The sequence below is a fragment of the Natrix helvetica genome (assembly GCF_964273705.1).
Source record: "Natrix helvetica genome assembly, chromosome: 2".
NCBI classification, from domain to species: domain Eukaryota; kingdom Metazoa; phylum Chordata; class Lepidosauria; order Squamata; family Natricidae; genus Natrix; species Natrix helvetica.
Window position 1 is genome coordinate 189,780,177 of NC_138552.1, and position 17,427 is coordinate 189,797,603.

General features: G+C 39.9%; 1 protein-coding gene and 1 long non-coding RNA gene across 2 annotated transcripts in view; one reads left to right on the top strand and one right to left on the bottom strand.

Moving 5' to 3' along the window:
• LOC309387792 overlaps positions 1 to 17,427 on the top strand; it is a 957,351-nt gene that overhangs the window by 719,897 nt on the left and 220,027 nt on the right. The window lies entirely within an intron of this gene.
• FRK (fyn related Src family tyrosine kinase) overlaps positions 1,142 to 17,427 on the bottom strand; it is a 76,360-nt gene continuing 60,074 nt past the window's right edge. The window contains exons 6-9 of the mRNA XM_081945894.1: positions 15,668 to 15,826; positions 10,760 to 10,941; positions 6,270 to 6,435; positions 1,142 to 2,895 (exon numbers count right to left, since the gene is read on the bottom strand). Of these exons, the coding sequence (XP_081802020.1) occupies positions 2,681 to 2,895; positions 6,270 to 6,435; positions 10,760 to 10,941; positions 15,668 to 15,826 (722 nt within the window). The 3' untranslated portion in view covers positions 1,142 to 2,680. The remainder of the gene's footprint in view (positions 2,896 to 6,269; positions 6,436 to 10,759; positions 10,942 to 15,667; positions 15,827 to 17,427) is intronic.

Below are 17,427 nucleotides of genomic sequence, written 5' to 3' on the forward strand. Positions count from 1 at the left end.
AGTTATGCTTTGGCATGTTATACAGGGGTGGGTTTAATTAAAATTGTTCTGTGTATGCACAGAACTTAAAAACAAGATGGTGGCACTGACGGTGCTGATGGCGCCAACCGGAAAACCAGTTCGGGGGCGTGGCAGGCCTGGATCGCTGCCAGTTCCAGTGACCTACGCCTCCATACCACTAACGGTTCGACTGAATCAGGCCAAACCAGTAGGAAGCCATCTCTGATGTTGTATGAACTAAGTCTCTGTGGCTTTTCAATCAACCAAGGTTAAAGAAAACCCCATAGCTTAGAATGGTCAAAGAGCCAGGTTATTTGGTTGACAGCCTGGCCATTCAAATTCACTTAATGCTAGAAATTTAGCTTCATTCCAGGACCATTTATGTAGGAAGTACAAAACTGAGAGAGGACATTTGGAGAAAAATCTGGAAAGCTTTTTTCTCCAACGGGAAATATATAATAAAAGTCTCATTTTGTTATATTTTTTGAGAAACGTCAACTCCTCTTTAGATTTTTATTAGAATCCCTCTACCTCTCCTGCATCATTCATTCACCATCCATTACACAATTGTGTTGGTTAATGGTGCTTACATCTTTTCATTTACATATGTTCTAGCCCATCCACGACAGTAACAAAGTGTTTTGTTTACTCCTGGAATAAAATATAGCACGAGTACATGCAACAATTTATGTGAGTAAGGCTACATTTTACAAGCAGTTCCTCACTGCCAAATAAATACATCTCTTTGATACAATATTGAGAATGGATGACAATTTTTTTTTTGTTAGAATTGAGTAAATCCGAATATACAGTTGCAGATAGTGGTACCTTTTCTTTGTCCCAACTTCTGCCAGCCAAGCAGTTCGAAAGCGTATAACAATGCAGAAGTAGAAAAGTAGAAAAATAGGAAGCACTTTGGTGGGAAGGTAACAGTGTTCCGTGCGCCTTCGCTGTTTAGTCATGCCAGCCACATGACCACGGAGACGTCTTCGGACAGCGTGGCTCTTTGGCTTAGAAACGGAGAGGAGCACTGCCCCCTAGAGTTGGGAATGACGGGGGAACCTTTACCTTATTGCAAAAATAAATGTAACTAAATTTGAGAGGAAGATTTCAGTCTATACTTTATTTTTGCTGCAAGTGAATATTCTTTTTAACCATATAAAAGGGTGATGCTTTCAAAATGCAAGTCTGATCATTGATAATACCTGCAGAAGTTAAATACGATCTATTTGTGTAGTTTGCTATGTGCAGTATTATACTTTCTTTTTTTGTGTCAAATAGTAGTTTCATACTCAGACTGGATTTATCGTATAGAAAATGATTTATCAAAGATAACTGGCATTGTGGTTCTCAATAAAACAAACTAAAAGAATGCACAATGGAGAAAAAAATAAGCTAGACATCTAACCAAATAGTAAATCTATCTGGAGTTTTATTTAACATGCCAATGTTTTACATTAGATTCTTTCCACATTCCTAAAAGTACAATCGAACAACTTCAAGTATGCATTTCATAAAAAGTTGAGTGGCCCCAATGCAATCAGTACTGTGGTCCATGATCAGACAGATAAAAAGAGAAATCCACATCAGAAAATTGCTTGACAGAATTATTTGAAATCTCTGCTTGGAAGCAGCTGATCCCAGCCTGTTAAAAGAAGTAGAGACTGGCACTCTATTGCACTGCGCTCAGTCTGGTTCTCATATATAACTGTGTAGTATTTGGTTGTTATAAAATTACAAAGACTATCTTCATGAACTAAAGCTCATCACTTGACTGCAAAACAGATACTGTTTGAAGAAGCCCATTATTTGGGTAGATTGTGTTTCCCCAAAGTATACTCTCTCTCATTTTTTTCTAAAGTAAATATACATCTATTGCATGGGCGCAATCCCAACTTCTAATTCAGTGTGGCCAGAATTGTAGCTGTAGAATTTGTATAGGGGAAAGTGGGGGGGAATACAGGAGGCAAAAGTATTTTTATGGATAGGCTATCCGTAAGCACAATCACATGCTTTCATAAAAACAAATCAATGCGATTTAACAGATTACTTGTGGAATATGGAGAATAACGCATAATCATTCTGAAGTATTAAAAGTAGTGTTACAATGTCTTTTGTGAGGCAGCTGTTTATGAGTTGTGTTCTTTACTATTTCTTGCTCAAATAATAAATAGAAGAATAACTTCATTGTGCGGCAGAGGGGAGGGGGAAAGATCCTGTCTATTTCAGTTTTCTTAATCTTACAGTACAAATGACTGCCATCAAGACTGTGGCATAATGTCACAGATTTTAATAAACACACATTCCTTGGCATTCGCCACTATTTTAATATCACCATTTATCTACTCTGAGGTTAGATTGATCTCACAGTTACTTTGGTGAAAATAGCAGCTTTTGTTTGACGTAGCATGTAATAGCCTAACAAATGCATTACTCTTATAGAAAAGGATTTCTTTCTTCCAGTCCCATTGCAGAGAGTAGGCCCCTGAGTATGTGTGTATGTGTGTGTGTTGTATGTGTGTGCATATATAGATCTGTCCACACACACGCACACACACACACGTACACACACACACACGTACACAGGTAGATTTATCTTCATTCTATAACGTTGACTTGAAATAATTTTTTAAAATTCCTAAAGGAAAGTTGTTCTTGAGCAGTAGCAACATGTATTCATTCAACGTACAAAAGTATTTGCATCTGCATAAGATGTGGAATCCATGTCATAATAATCTTCCAATCTCCAATGCAACGTTTCAAAGGTTGGCCGTTCTTTGGGTTCGACGTTCCAACACTGCAGCATAGTGTTGTACAACTCTAGAGGACAATTAGCTGGTTGAGGCAATCTGTACCCTTGATCCAGTTTCTGGAGCACTTGAAAACCCATCAGACCTATGATGTAGTTTTAGAAGATTAGCAATTTATGCATAATAAACATGCTAACTTGAAATACATTGGGAAGATGATGCATTATTTTGCACAAGGATGCATTATTTTGCACAAGACTCTCTGCTTTCTAGCATCTCTGCAAGTTAGTATCTTTAATGCAAGAAATAATTCTACCCTTTTAAATTTAATTTTTAGTTTGGCAAATGGCTAAAAGCTCACATTGAGAGTTTTGGGCTTCCCACAACAGGATCATATAACTGTCTCAAGAGATATTGCTGTCTTTGCTGAAATGATAGAAATCTCTCCCTGTTTATTATAAGGATTTCCAAGAAAATTATCCAGAAGCTCCTGAAGTGATCAGTTTGCCTAATGGTAGAACTAGCATTGCTTCTATGAACCAAATATTGTCTGAACTCAGACAGAGCATGACACTAATGTTTTCCTTTTACTGTATTTTTCAAAAAAAGAGGCTAAAAATCTGGATGCATCTTAAACACTGAATACAGCATTTTTGGCCTACCGAACCCACCCACCCCCTTTGCAAAAATGGATGTGCAGAGGGTTTGGGAGGCTTGCAAGGTGCTCCTGAAGACTGGGGAGGACTATTTTTGCTCATTTTGCCCCCCCCCCAGGAGCACTCTAAGAGCCTCCCAAAGCTCTGCATGCCCTTAAAAAAAATGAGGCGTGCAGAGGGTTTAGGAGGCCTACAGAGTGCAAAAACTTTTTTAAAAAATTTAACTCTTCAAAATCATGGTGCGTCTTATACTCCGGTGCATATTATGCTCCAAAAAATACAGCACTTGATGAAGGGGGGGGGAGGACTTGAGGCAATAGGCATCTTTCATAAACCAATGACACAAATTGTGCATTGCATGTCACAATGTAACCCCTAGTCATTCATATTTCTGTTATGGTATCAAGTACATCAAGTACATAAGCCAGGGGATTCATCTTACAATATTTCAATGGATTTTTTTTTCACTTGACCCCCTTCTATCCCCTCCCCCTGTAAATGTTTATGGTTCTTGCAATATATGAATATAGCCCCCGGGGCTTAGAGTTATGTATGAACCAGTGGATTCTGGCTTAATCCACAAACAATAACTACAACTTGACTTAGAATTATTAATAACAGTGCTGGGTTGCAGGCGGTACACCCCGATACGGGCGTACCAGAGCCTGCCCGGAGCATCGGATACAGTTCCGGTATCCTTACCTTTCCTTTAAAGCCTTCAGTGCTTCCACACCCGAGCATGGCGCGTACAGCACCTGCGCGATGCTCCGCCGAGCAGCTGGAGCATCGCGGAGGCTTGTGGAGGCGTCGCTGGCAGGTACGATGCATGCACGCACCATGTGTGCATGCACGCGCACTGCATGCATCCATGTGGGCGACCTCGGGCCCATTCCAACTACACCGGTTGGAACAGGATCAGGAACCCACCACTGATGAACAATCATAGCAGAAGACATAAGGCAAGGCTGAGAACATGAATCATTTTAGGTGGTGGGATGACTCAACAACTGTGCACACGAGTCAGGGGATTCCATAATGAAAATTGTGTTTATTTATATATCTATAGGGTATTTTGCTGATTAACAAAAAATTAAATACAGTAAGTATAAAAATATATCAAGATAGGTATCCTGTAAAACCTGACTCAACTCAGTGGACCTATTTAGATGCTATCTCCTAGACATCTTATGGATCCTATTGTTTTCAGCAGGGTCTAGGGGAATTTTCTACAATTTAGTCAACAGCTTTTGTTGGGTGCATAGATAATCTTTGCAGTTCAGAGGCAACACAGGCATTTGCAGGATTGCTCTTGAGCCACCCTCCCCAGATGTCAATCAAAGGCTGTTCTTTGTAGAAGAAATGCTACAACCGATGATTGGAGTGACACTGTGAAAAACAAGGAGTGAATATTGTTACGTTTAAGTCAAGTTTGGAACCTATACTATAGCAATAAGGCCAATGAAGTTTTGCATGGGCAAGGGACAGAAAGAACATTGATTGTTATTAAAGATAACCTATTAAAGAAGGACCCCTCCTCCTTCTGTAATTTTCAGCAGATTCTGATACTAGCAAACATGCATCAGTCAGCCTCAAGATATAAATCAGATCAAGAAATGAACTCCAAGTTAAGATGAAAACTATTTTATCTTTGATAACTAAAACTTGATAAATTCTCAAAGATGTATAAAGTCATTGAAATGTATGTTGGAAATGTAACTCTGAAGAAGGTGCTTTTTAATCATCTTTCGTGGATTTGCGAGAAAGCAAAGAAATATTGGGGCCAGAACCCATGTTACAATGCAGAAGATTCTTAAAATTGAAAACTGAAGCTTTTCTTTTAGGATTACTGGACAAGGATCTGGGGGTGGGGGAAATGGAAGTTGGTGGCTGTATATGCTGACTGCAGTAAGAAATCTTTGTGCAATGGAGGTTGAATCTCAGAAAAGGCAATTTAATCCAAATTGCAAAAGATCTTGGGGAAAAATGCTTCAAAGAAACTCTACTTCAGTTACCTTGTTATAACTGAGGCTGGGGAATTACTATTAGAGTTTTCAAGATTCTTCATTTGCCCCAGGCCAGTGTTAAGATACCTTCTTGAAATATGTGTTGTTCTTCTGTAGTATTTCCTTTCTGGCTACATGGAATTTGACAAACTGGTGCAGAAGGCAGGTGCTAATTTGCTGACGGATGAAAGCGGATACAGTGTGGCTTCTAAATTGTAGATGCTAAATTGGTCCCCATAGCTTTTCAGGCCCAATCTTAGGTGCTAGTTGCTAGTTCATCTGCTCCACTAAAATCTGCCCAAATATGCTGGCTTAGAGCACATTCATTCACCTCTCTTGTTTCAGATATCAAGGGGAACACAAAGACTAGCCTTCTAAGTTGCAGCCCCATGCTCTTTAATAGCTCATACCTCTAGTTGAGGCCAGACTCTTACCTATTTATCTTTCAGCAAAGGTATAACATATGATTTTTCTCAAAAAAAAAATTGGCAGAGGATACCATATAAATGATAGCAGCAGTTTTGGGTAATAATGAACTATTTTAGCTGAAGATCTTGTTTACAGGTGTATGGTTTTATTATTTTATTGATGTAAGATGCTTAGAAACTTTGGAAAAGGCAGCAGGTAAATAGATGTAAAAATAAATCTAGCAAGATTTTAATTGTTTGACATTAGGGGTGCTATTTAGTTTAGTAGATGGTGCAGCATTTATAATTGCTACATAGATTATCCAAGAGTTTCTAATCCACGCGGAAAATTGTATGGTTTTATTAAGCTTTCCTATCAGTTGAAGAAAAGTAAGATGATCTCATTTTTTTAAAAAAAGAGTTGAAAGCATGATTTTCAAACAAAGCACTTACCTGTATAGGGCATTTTTCCATAAGTGATTATTTCAAAAAGGAGTATTCCAAAAGACCAGACATCAGATTTAATGCTAAACCTATTAGAGCGAATTGCTTCAGGAGCTGTCCATTTCACTGGAAGCTTTGTTTCATGTTTGGCTTCATAGACATTTTCATTTTCTACCTATTTTATGCAAACAAGAAACAACGTGATAAATTTCCAGATCTATCCAATTCCACTATTGTGACATTCAAATCAACTTAAAACCATTTTCCCTCATTTTCCAACATTTACATAATCCCAATAATCATTACACTGAAACCTGCTTGTTGAATGATAGCTGATGTTCCCTGACAACCTGAAGCAGCCAGGTAGAACTTTTGTTCCTTATTTCCTAGCCCTTGTTTTGTCAAGCATCCATGCAACATCAATTTGGCCATGATTAATTGGGGCTTACTACTGTGAGTCCTGAATCTATCAGTGACAGCAGTGCAAGCTACCTGTTGGCAGCAGGGCACGGGACTCATGTGAAGCCTTTAGCAAGACGACAAGGTGACAGCAAGAACTAATACATTCAGAATCTTTGTTCTGTGATTAATTACAGCCCCCAACAAAACACTGACTTCTATCATCATCCCTTAAACAGTTCCAGGATTTAAATTCCAAGAACTGCAAATTAACATTTTGGTCATAGTGGCACCAATTAATTTAGGTGAAGTGAGCTGACATACTATGAAGAATAAATGGAACATTATTTACTTATATATTTGATTTTTTCCCCCTGAGGTCATCCTGCTTCCTTTCTCACATGCATGCATATTGCTCTGAGTTTCAGAAGTGGTAATGCTATATATTCTTTTTTTTTCTTATCAGGCAATACAGATCACTATGAAGATCTCCATATTAAAGTGTACCTTTTAAAATTATGACTGCATTTGTACCAGTGACGTGCAGTCAGGGGAGGCAGGGGAGGCACAGCACTGTCATCATGAAAAGGAAAAAAACATAAAAGGAAAAAGGCGAGAGCTGAGGTCAGGCTGAGCTAGTTGCTGCCTCACCGTGGATGACTCTGCTTAACTGTTTAAAAAAGCCTCTTAAAAAGCACCCTCTACTATGAGGCAGGAGAACTGCATGCCTCATCTAGTCTGACTTTAGGCATTTTATGATCACTCGAGCAGAGTTAAGCAAGGGTTAAAAGCCTAAAAATTCCTGATGTAGGTGAGGCACACAGTTCTCCTGCCTCATAGTAGAGGGTGCTCATTTCGGCGGGGCTTCTTCAGAGGACCTGAGGCAAGAGCAGAGTTGAAATCCTCTCTGAAACAGCTAGAAAAGGTATGTGTGGGTCGGAGGGAGGGGGAGGAATTCAAACTTCATCCTCCTGGTGCGGGGCTTTGGGCAAAGGTTGGAGGCAAGGACTCTGGCTCGCTTGTGCTCTCCCTGGGGTGTAGTTTGATTGCAGGCAGAGCCACGTTGTCTTTTCAAACCTGTAATCAGTGAAGCTGGGCTGGATCCTTCCGGGGCTGGGGGAAAGTTTGTGTGCTCCAGTATGGCTCTTTGATTGGCTTCCTGCCTCCTCCTGTGGTCTCCTCGCTAGTGCTCTTCCCTCCAATCCGTGTGTGTGTGTGTGTGTGTGTGTGTGTGTGTTTGAGAGAGTGAGTGAGAGAGAGGGAAGGGGGTAGGAGAGATAGTCCAATCCAACTTGTGTGTGTGTTTGTGTGTGTGTGTTTGAGAGAGGGGGGAGGGAGGGAGAGAGGGAGGAAGGAGGGGAAGGGAGAAGAAAAAGAAAAAGAAAGAAGGAAAATTCTTTCGCAAAGGAGAAAAACAAATGCTGTCACTTTAAATCGGAACTGAGCATGCCTGGCTGTGGAATTCTGGGAGTTGAAGTCCACAAGTCTAAAAAAATTTGAAACCCACCACTGGGTCAGTGCCTCACCAGTCATAAACCTCACCGCACGTCACTGATTTTTACATCATGTTAAGGTACATAGATTGACCCTGATTTGGTCTCTCTACTTTCTAGGGTACATAAACATTTCACAGAAACAAGTGTGGTGCAAATATTCAACTTAAAATTTTAATGTGAAGGCAGTTTGATAGAACCATTCATCTGAATCCAATATTATAATGAAATATAGCAACATCATCAGATCAATCTGATGTGTAAAACCAAATCAGACCTCTCCAAATTTTAATTAAAAAAAAAAGCAAACTTACTTTTATACAAATCAGCTTAAAAGTATGAATCCATCCAATTGAAAATCCAGATTCATTTCACTTAAAAATGAATCAATTTGGAAGACCAAGCTGAATTCAATTTTTATCCTTGGGAAACTCCTGTTATTTGTTTGCCATGATCAAAACTCTGATTTCCCCCCTCCCCATTAAAATAAGCATAATTGGAACCAGCTGTTCCAAATGTAACATATGGAGACATTCACTTATAATTATAAGCTATTGTTAAAGTTGCTGATTCTTTGTAATCAAAATAAGACCAAAAAGATAAATAGGGGAGGGAGCAATTCCATATTACGGTGTCCAAGGCAACCTGGACAAATGTAAACATTATTTTGCTAAATATCTACTGGTATATCTTTATCTCTGAAAGGTCTCACTCAGATCGCATCATAAATGCTGCCAATGCTGCCACTTGAACCTACAGTAATCCACCTACAGGTTTTCTGTAGTATGTTGTCTTGATTTGCTGGTTCCAGACAGCACCTAATCCCAACAAGCCTGAAGAAAAAAGCCAATCTACGGAAATCAACTCACAACCTTGTGCCCTTTCACAAGTCAGCACATCGGCAGGAGGTGCAGCAGATCAAGGAATGAGCAGTCAGTGCTCTAAAAGTGCACGCTAAACAAATCACAGAAGGAGTTTTTTATTTAGCCATTGCTGCTGTCAGGAAAATCCAGCTAAGAGAAACTGAGCAAGGTAAAACACTACATTTCATGGTAAATTAGAATTGTGTCTCGCTGTGACTTCCAAACATAGCCTTTATCTCTAGCTACAGCCAAGCAGCTGGTTCTTATGCTAGAAACTCCACTACAATTATGATGGTTCTTTGTCCCCGAAATTAGTCACCCTGTATAGATGCTGCCTCTGTGTAGAGCAATTCCATTCTTAAATACCAAATTTGCAGATCCTGTATCATTTAGGGCGGTGTTTCTTAAAGTGTATCTGAGGATGATGGAAGGGAGGTTCACACCCATGTATGCACGTACGGCCCCAGTGTGTGCACCCCATCCTTACGCACATGCGTGCATGTCTCCCTCATGCGCCCTGTGCATGTGTGACAGAGACCCCAAAATCAGCTGGATGGCAGGAGGTGCACGCGCATGCACAGCAAAACTGAGCTGGGCCGACAGCTCAGGTGCCCACAGAGAGGGCTCTGCGTGCCACCTGTGGCACGGGTGCCATAGGTTTGCCATCATGGCTCTAAGATTTTCTCATGTGTCCTTGAAATCAAAATAATTTTCCAGATGTGGAAGATATTTGCCAAAAGTTTGCCAAAAGTTAAAACAAAGTCATTCTTTTTGTTGCTATCTTTTCTTTCTGAAAAAAATATTTTTTTTCAGGAAAAAAATATTTATATTAACATCTACTGAGTTTAATTTTATTATTTTTATAATGATTCTATAAATGGATAAATTTCAATTGTTAATATGGTGACTATTGATAAATATAACCATAAATATAAAAATATAAATATAACCCATAAAAGGAAAGCTACTTTGGTGTTATTTTCATAATTTTTAGAAGTGAGAGGGATTCAGGGAATTAAAAGTTTAATAAGGACGGATCTAGGGCATGAATTCTTAAATTATAGCAATAGCACTTAGAGTTATGTACTGCATCAGAGTGCTTTACAGCCATCTCTAAGTGATTTTCAGAGTTAGCATACTGCCCCCAACAAACTGGATCCTCATTATATTGCTTTCATCACCCTGAGTCCGGAAGCAGTTCCATAGGTAGAAGGAGTAGACATTTTGGTGAGGTACTGACATTTAGTATTGTAAAGAGCCCAGACTGCTCCTGAGTGAAGGAGTAGAACATCTGCCAGTTTGAACTGAGGTAACGGCATGTGAAGCAACTGACAGTTGAAACAGAGTTCTTTTCATGTGGGGAGGGGGAGCAGAATATCTAACTCCTTAGCATCAGAACTTGTTAATATACTGTAAGACAACTGGCACTTGAAACAGAGTTCTTTTCAGGTGGGGAGGGGGAGTAGAACTCCTTAGCATCAGAGCGTGTTAATTACTTTATAAGAAATACTAATGATCTGATGGTCATTTCAAAAAATCCTTCCTTAGCGAGCACTTGGAGGCCAAGAGAAAAATATCTGTCAAATTTCAAGTTTGTAGACTTTACGATTCTGGAGATTTCGTGATGAGTGAGTGGTATTTGCCTTTTATACAGTATATACATTTATGTATATTATATATTGGCTTTTAAATGTAATATAGCTAAAGTATCCAAATATCTGAGACATCAATTTAAAAATTATACCTTAAAAACCCGTGCAAGTCCAAAATCTGCCACTTTGTAAACATTGTGATCACCAACCAGGACATTCCTTGCTGCCAAATCTCGGTGGATGAAATTTTGGGATTCCAGGTATGCCATTCCAGAGGCCACTTGAGCTGCCATATCTATCTGTTCTGGCAAATGGATTCTGGAACCTGCATCTTCTGCAAAGAAGTAATATTTGGAGAAGGTTGGGGAAAATAGTCTTCTTGACCTGACTTGCAACAAACCCTCTCTACAGGTAGGCCTTGGACAGACAGATTCTACTTGGAATAAGCAGCCTTGCAGATAACCAGGCCCCAAGCTACTGTATGTAGGACCTGACTTGTATGTGGAAGCCAACTGGCAGCCAATTCTGCTCTTGCTGTATACGGCTATATTGAATGGTGCCAGTCAGCATGCTGACTATAGCATTCTACATTACAAGCATAATTGCCTCTTCAGTATGCAGGGTAAGAGTGACAATTACCAGGATGTTATGCTCTTGAATGGTAGACAATTGGCATAGTTAGGCACAGCTGCTCCAACAGGAATTTACCCTTTGTAGCTTTGTAGCCACTTTCTCAACAATCTTCTCTAGAAAGGAAAAGGGAAGTAACTGGACTCTAATTATGTAATAGAGCTGGATCTAATTCTCCAAATTTGTTCAATAAATTTATAGGGGAGGGGGTATTTATTTTACTTAAAACACCTATATAATTGTCATCCTATCTCCAACTCTAGGCAGTTCCCAATTAAAACACTAATAAAACAAAACACTACATATATGTAGAAAAAACATAAACATTAAAAACTGGCATCAGAGTTAAGATTCCACATGCAATCCCTTGTTTAATCTTCTCATCCAGCTCACTTTATCCCAACACTTGGATGAAAAGGCAGATCTTAAGGTCCAAAAGGTGCTTTTTCAAAAAGGAACTGGATTTTGTTTTTCTTTGAAGATGTTTCACTCCCTGATCCAAGAAGCTTCTTCAGAATTGAGCTGAGCTGAGCTGAGCTGAACTGAACTGAACTGAACTGAACTTCTTGTATAAGAAGTCTGTCTTGGATTATTGAATCTGCAACCCAACAAGACAGACACAGACTTCAGAGAATAACCAGAACTGCAGAAAACATAATTACTGCCAACCTGCTTGCCATTGAGAACCTGTATACTGCACGAGTCAAAAAGAGGACCATGAAAATATTTACCTACCCCTCTCATCCTGGACATAAATTGTTTCAACTCCTACCTTCAAAACGACACTATAGGGCTCTGCATACCAAGACAACTAGACACAAGAACAGGTTTTCCCCAAACGCCATCACTCTACTAAACAAATAATTTCCTCACCACTGTCAAAGCATTCTCTAAGGCTGCATTACTATTACTATTAGTCTTCTCCTCGTTCCTATCACCCATCTCCTCCCACTTATGACTGCAGGACTGTAACTTTGTTGCTTGTATCCTTACGATTTATATTGATATGGATTGTTTCCTGATTGGTTATTTGTAACCTATGACTATCATTAAGTGTTGCACCTTATGATTCTTGACAAATGTATCTTGTCTTTTTATGTACACTGAGAGCATATGCACCAAAGACAAATTCCTCGTGTGTCCAGTCACACTTGGCCAATAAAGAATTCTATTCTATTCTTCTACAAGAAGCAAAATGTCTTCAAGGAAAAACAAAATCCAGTTTCCTTTTGGAAAAGCACCTTTGGGACAAACCATGACTTGGATGACTGAGAATCTCCATAGACATCTCGGTCTTAAAGGCTTTTCAGAAGGCTTAGAAGGGTGGAAGCTTCAATAGAAAGGGCTTTCCATAGAGCAGGGTCTGCCATACAAAAAGCACCCTCCCTAGATCCCACCAGACGGTAACGTTTTGATCTACAAGGCTGTCATTAAGGGGTTTTCTGCTCATTTTCCTTCTTCGCCTAGCCAGATTAAAGTTGCAACAGGATGACTGTCCTTCATTGTGTTTTGTTTTTTAACTGCTGTGGGAAAGTAGAACAGCTGGGAGACAAGAATAGAAATGAGTGACAAGCACTATAAGTGTTTCAGCAGATACCAAAGGCTAAGTAGCAGAAAGAAGGCATTGTAATCACCGACTGCTACTGTTCTTTCAGATATGTGTACTTGCTTTTTCCCCTGACCTTTTTTTTTCTGCTGCAGTAGAATTTTTCTTTCATTAATTCTCTTTAGTGAAAGCATTGCAGCATTTGCTTCAGCTTCACCCAATTCGCTGAATAACCAGCTGCAGCCATCATATTAATACTACAGTTTGGGAGGTGAGAAGGAAGGTGTATGAGGATTTGCGGTTTTAAGAATCAGGTATTATATTATGCAATGCATCATGTTACATTATGCAGTACTGAAGATGAACTACTGAGAAGATCTTACAACAGTCCTGTCCTAATATGCCGTTTGGGAGGGAATATTTTGAGATAAAGGAACTGATGAGCATTGTACAAATTATCCCACTGTTAGTACTGCAAGTCAAAATGGGACTGAATCTTTCCCTGCTATTGAAAGTTGCATTTCTATCTACAGAGAGAATGTTATTTGCATCCCACTTTCCCCCCTAATTTCTTTATGGTATAGATCGCCATGGATATGGGGGCAAGGGGAACAGCTTCCCTCCAGAAGTTGTGAATGCCCCAATACTGGAAGTCTTTAAGAAGATGTTAGATAACCATTTGTCTGAAGTGGTGTAGGGTTTCCTGCCTAAGCAGTGGGTTGGACTACAAGACCTCCAAGGTCCCTTCCAACTCTGTTATTCTATATTCTATATAACATGTTATTTTCATATTGTACTTGTACAATCCTTTTTCTAGAAATCCTTTCTCATAAATGTTTACATTTACACATCATTTTTCAAGCTTCCTGTGACAGCACATCCATGTAGTAGGAAAAAAAGAAGAAGTCCCACTATACTTCTTTTAATAGATGATTTAAAGACTAGAGCTGGCAAGGAGGAAATGAGAAGCTTGAGACTCATCATGGCTGCTTTGTAAACATTGCCCATTTACAGCCAAGCTAGAGTGAAAAATGGTAAACAAATAATATCTTTCCCAAAAGCACACACATACACAAATTCTGGCTTTAAACCTCAGAGAGGCGGTGTGTGAGTGTGTGTGCCTGCACATGTGTAATACTTCTCCTGGGGAGAGAACCTGTTTAGTGTAGTGGTTGGAAACTAGGTTGGAAACTAGGAGACTGTGAGTTTTAGTATTGCCTAGGCACAAAGCCTTCCAGATGACCTTCAGCCAGTTAGTTTTCCTCAGCCTTAGGAGGAAGAAAAGAGAAAACAACTTCTAGTATCTGGTGAAGAAAAAAGCAGGAACATGTCCAGACAGTTGCCAGAAGTCAACACTGAGGCAAAGACGCAAATAACTGTCCATCTATCATCCAGCGCCACATAACAGAGTGAGCTCCCGTTATTTGTCCCAACTTCTGCCAACCTATCAGTTTGAAAGCACGTAAACAGTGCAAGTAGAAAAATAGGGACCACCTTCGGTGGGAAGGTACCGGCATTCCATGCACCTTTGGTGTTTAGTCATGCCAGCCACATGACCACAGAGACTTCTTCGGACAGCGCTGGCTCTTCAGCTTTGAAACGGAGATGAGCACCATCCTCTAGAGTCAGGAACAACTAGGACATATATGTGAGGGGAACTTTTATCTTTACCTTGTCATCTAACTATCTCTCTGTCAGGGCCTTTTCCCAGTCATGCAGTTTTCTGGAGAATTTTGAAGGAGACAGTTTCATACACTGAGGATTCAAAGCAAAGATTGCTGTGAGGATGGTCTACCAGTGGTAGGATTCAATTTTTTTTACTACCAGTTCTGTGGGCTTGGCTTGGTGGGTGTGGCAGGGGGAAGGATACTGAAAAATCCCCATTTCCTCCTTATCAGCTGGGACTTGGGAGGCAGAGAATAGATGGGGGTAGGGCCAGTCAGAGGTGATATTTGCCAGTTCTCTGAACTACTCAAAATTTCTACTACCGGTTCTCCAGAACTGGTCAGAACCTGCTGAATGCCACCTCTGTGGTCCACCCTTTAATATACTTCTAATACATTATGAAGTTTTGATTTGTTATCAGAAACAGAGATAAACAGATATGCATCTGCATAAAAATAAAATGCAAAGTTGCATCCTTTTTCTAGAAATCCTTTCTCATAAATGTTTACATTTACATATCATTTTTCAAGCTTCCTGTGACAGCACATCCATGTAGTAGAAAGAAAAAGAAAGATATCTTCTTCAGGTTGTATGGGAATTTCCCTAGGATATGCATACACAAAGAAAGACAGTTTTTACTATGTAGAAATAACAATGACCTATTTTTGTTTGTTTGGGAGAGTATTTTGTGATGTCTCTGAGTAGCTATGAAGGCTCCAATACAGTAGATGGCTCACATACCTTCCCCAAAGCTTTGAGAGGGACTTTGCCAAACCATTCCAACATTCCCACTAAATTAGAATGTTAAATGAGGCTGAAGGGGAAGAAGGAACAACCGTACTGACTATTTCATTTCACTTTGTTAAGATTACATCTACTTTAGCTTTTGTCTGCCCCATCATTTCTTAGTATATATCCCCACCATGCCATTCAAAATGTAAGTAGTTTGGGACTCTCTCTCTCCCTCTCTCTCTCTCTCTCTCCCTCTCTCTCTCTCTCTCTCTCTCTCTCTCTCTCTCTCTCTCTCACACACACACACACACACACACACACACACACACACCGTGTCAATCCCTGCCAGTCATTACTGGCTTCATATCCAATCACACTAAATTGATCTGCTCATCTCTTTCTTCTCCCCCCCCCCCTTTTTAATACCAGTGTGTTTGCTTTATTACAGACTGCCACACTCTATCTAAATGAAATGTTTTCTACTCACTTTGGAGGTATTCTAGCAGGCTCCCATGTCTCATCAACTCTGTAACAATATAAATTGGATCCTGTAAAGTGCAAACAGCATAGAGCTGTATAAGCTTAGGGTGTCTCAAATTCTTCATTATCTGTGCCTCCCTGAGGAAGTCTTTTGGATCCATTGAACCTGAAATGAGAACAGCGGTGAAAGAAAATTAGTGTGTGTTATTAAGGGCTATTCTGGTTTGCCCCACAGTCTTGTGGAAAGAACCAAGGATATTGTCTGCCTCTTTGCTAATCAGCACAGATAGCAATGCAAATCCCCCCCCCCCTACATAATTTAGATAAGGAATTTATGAAATTGAAATAGCCAAGGAAAACACATTACTTTTAGTCCCCCAAAAATGAATAATAAAAAAAAAATATTCAGCAATAATAGCAATTGTAGTTCTGGTCCTCCAACATCCCTCAATCCCCACTTAAATGCTATTGGTTATTATCAAAGATGAAGTCAGAATAGTATTTTTGGTTTCACTGTTCATCTGAATCCTCAGAATGGAAGCAAGATCAGAAAATGTGTGGTAATTTTCAACATCTTACCTATCCAACCTCTAGCCACAGATTTAATCCATAACAAAGATCTCACTGTCTTCAAGATATATTGTTATAGCTCATTGTATTTTGGAATTATTCTACTAGATGTTATAATAAATAAGTAATGCAAGTTTTGGTATCAAGAAATTAAACAGTGTGTCCTGCTGCTCCCTCATGCAGTAAATCCAATACAGGGAAAAATCAGATTTCACAACAGTTTAGACAAGTAATCTACATTAGTGTTGCGTTGAATTTTTTTTCTACCTGTCTGTTGTCAATATCGTTTATTTAAGTGAATGTGAAATTCCTTTGTTGTTGTTACTGTTGTGGGTGTGGGTTGGTGGGTTGGAAAGAAATGTGAATAGCTCCATTCTCTTACATCACTTACAGAGTCTGAAGGTGATTCCATGAAGCCAAAAGTGCCAATTGATGAATATATCCATTTCAATTTGCTCAAATTCTTATTTTATTCAGTTTGAATTCTTTATCTCTCAACTTCAAACATGCCCCCATAATAGTAACAATCCATATGCAGATTTGTTGGTATTTTCAGGGATTGTTTTCTAATGTACACATATTCCAAATATTTGCATTTTTTGGAAAATAATACACCTTTAGTATTTCTTTTTCTTCAGTAAATCTTTTTAGCAGTATTTCCATACCTGCAGCAGTGACGTGCGGTGAGGTTTATGACTGGTGAGGCTGGTGACGTCATCAAACCGTGTGGTTGCTCCGATCGTACGGGCAGCCCAAACGGAGAAGTTTCTCTTCTCAGAAATGTCAGAAAGGGACAGGCAGGCTGCAGCAGCTCCACTGAGAAGACATTTCTGAGAAGAGAAACTTCTCCTTTCTCCTCCTCCCCCCCCCCTTCTAGCACTGATGATGTTACCTAGGCATTTTTTGCATTGGGCGAGCCCAGGATCCTTGCAAGGGGAATGGGACCACGTGTGCAGGCGGCTCCTCAGCAGCACACAGCCTCAGATTAGCACAGCCGTGATCCCCTTCCCCTGCACACGTGGTCCCATTCCCCTCCTTCCTAAGCCAACATGAAGGGGACCGCGGTTGCACTGATCTGAGGCTGTGCTCTGAGGAGACGCCTGCACACATGGTCCCATTCCCCTTGCAAGGATCCCGGGCTCGCCCAATGCAAAAAATGCCTAGGTAACATCATCGCACAGGCACAGCCGCGATCCC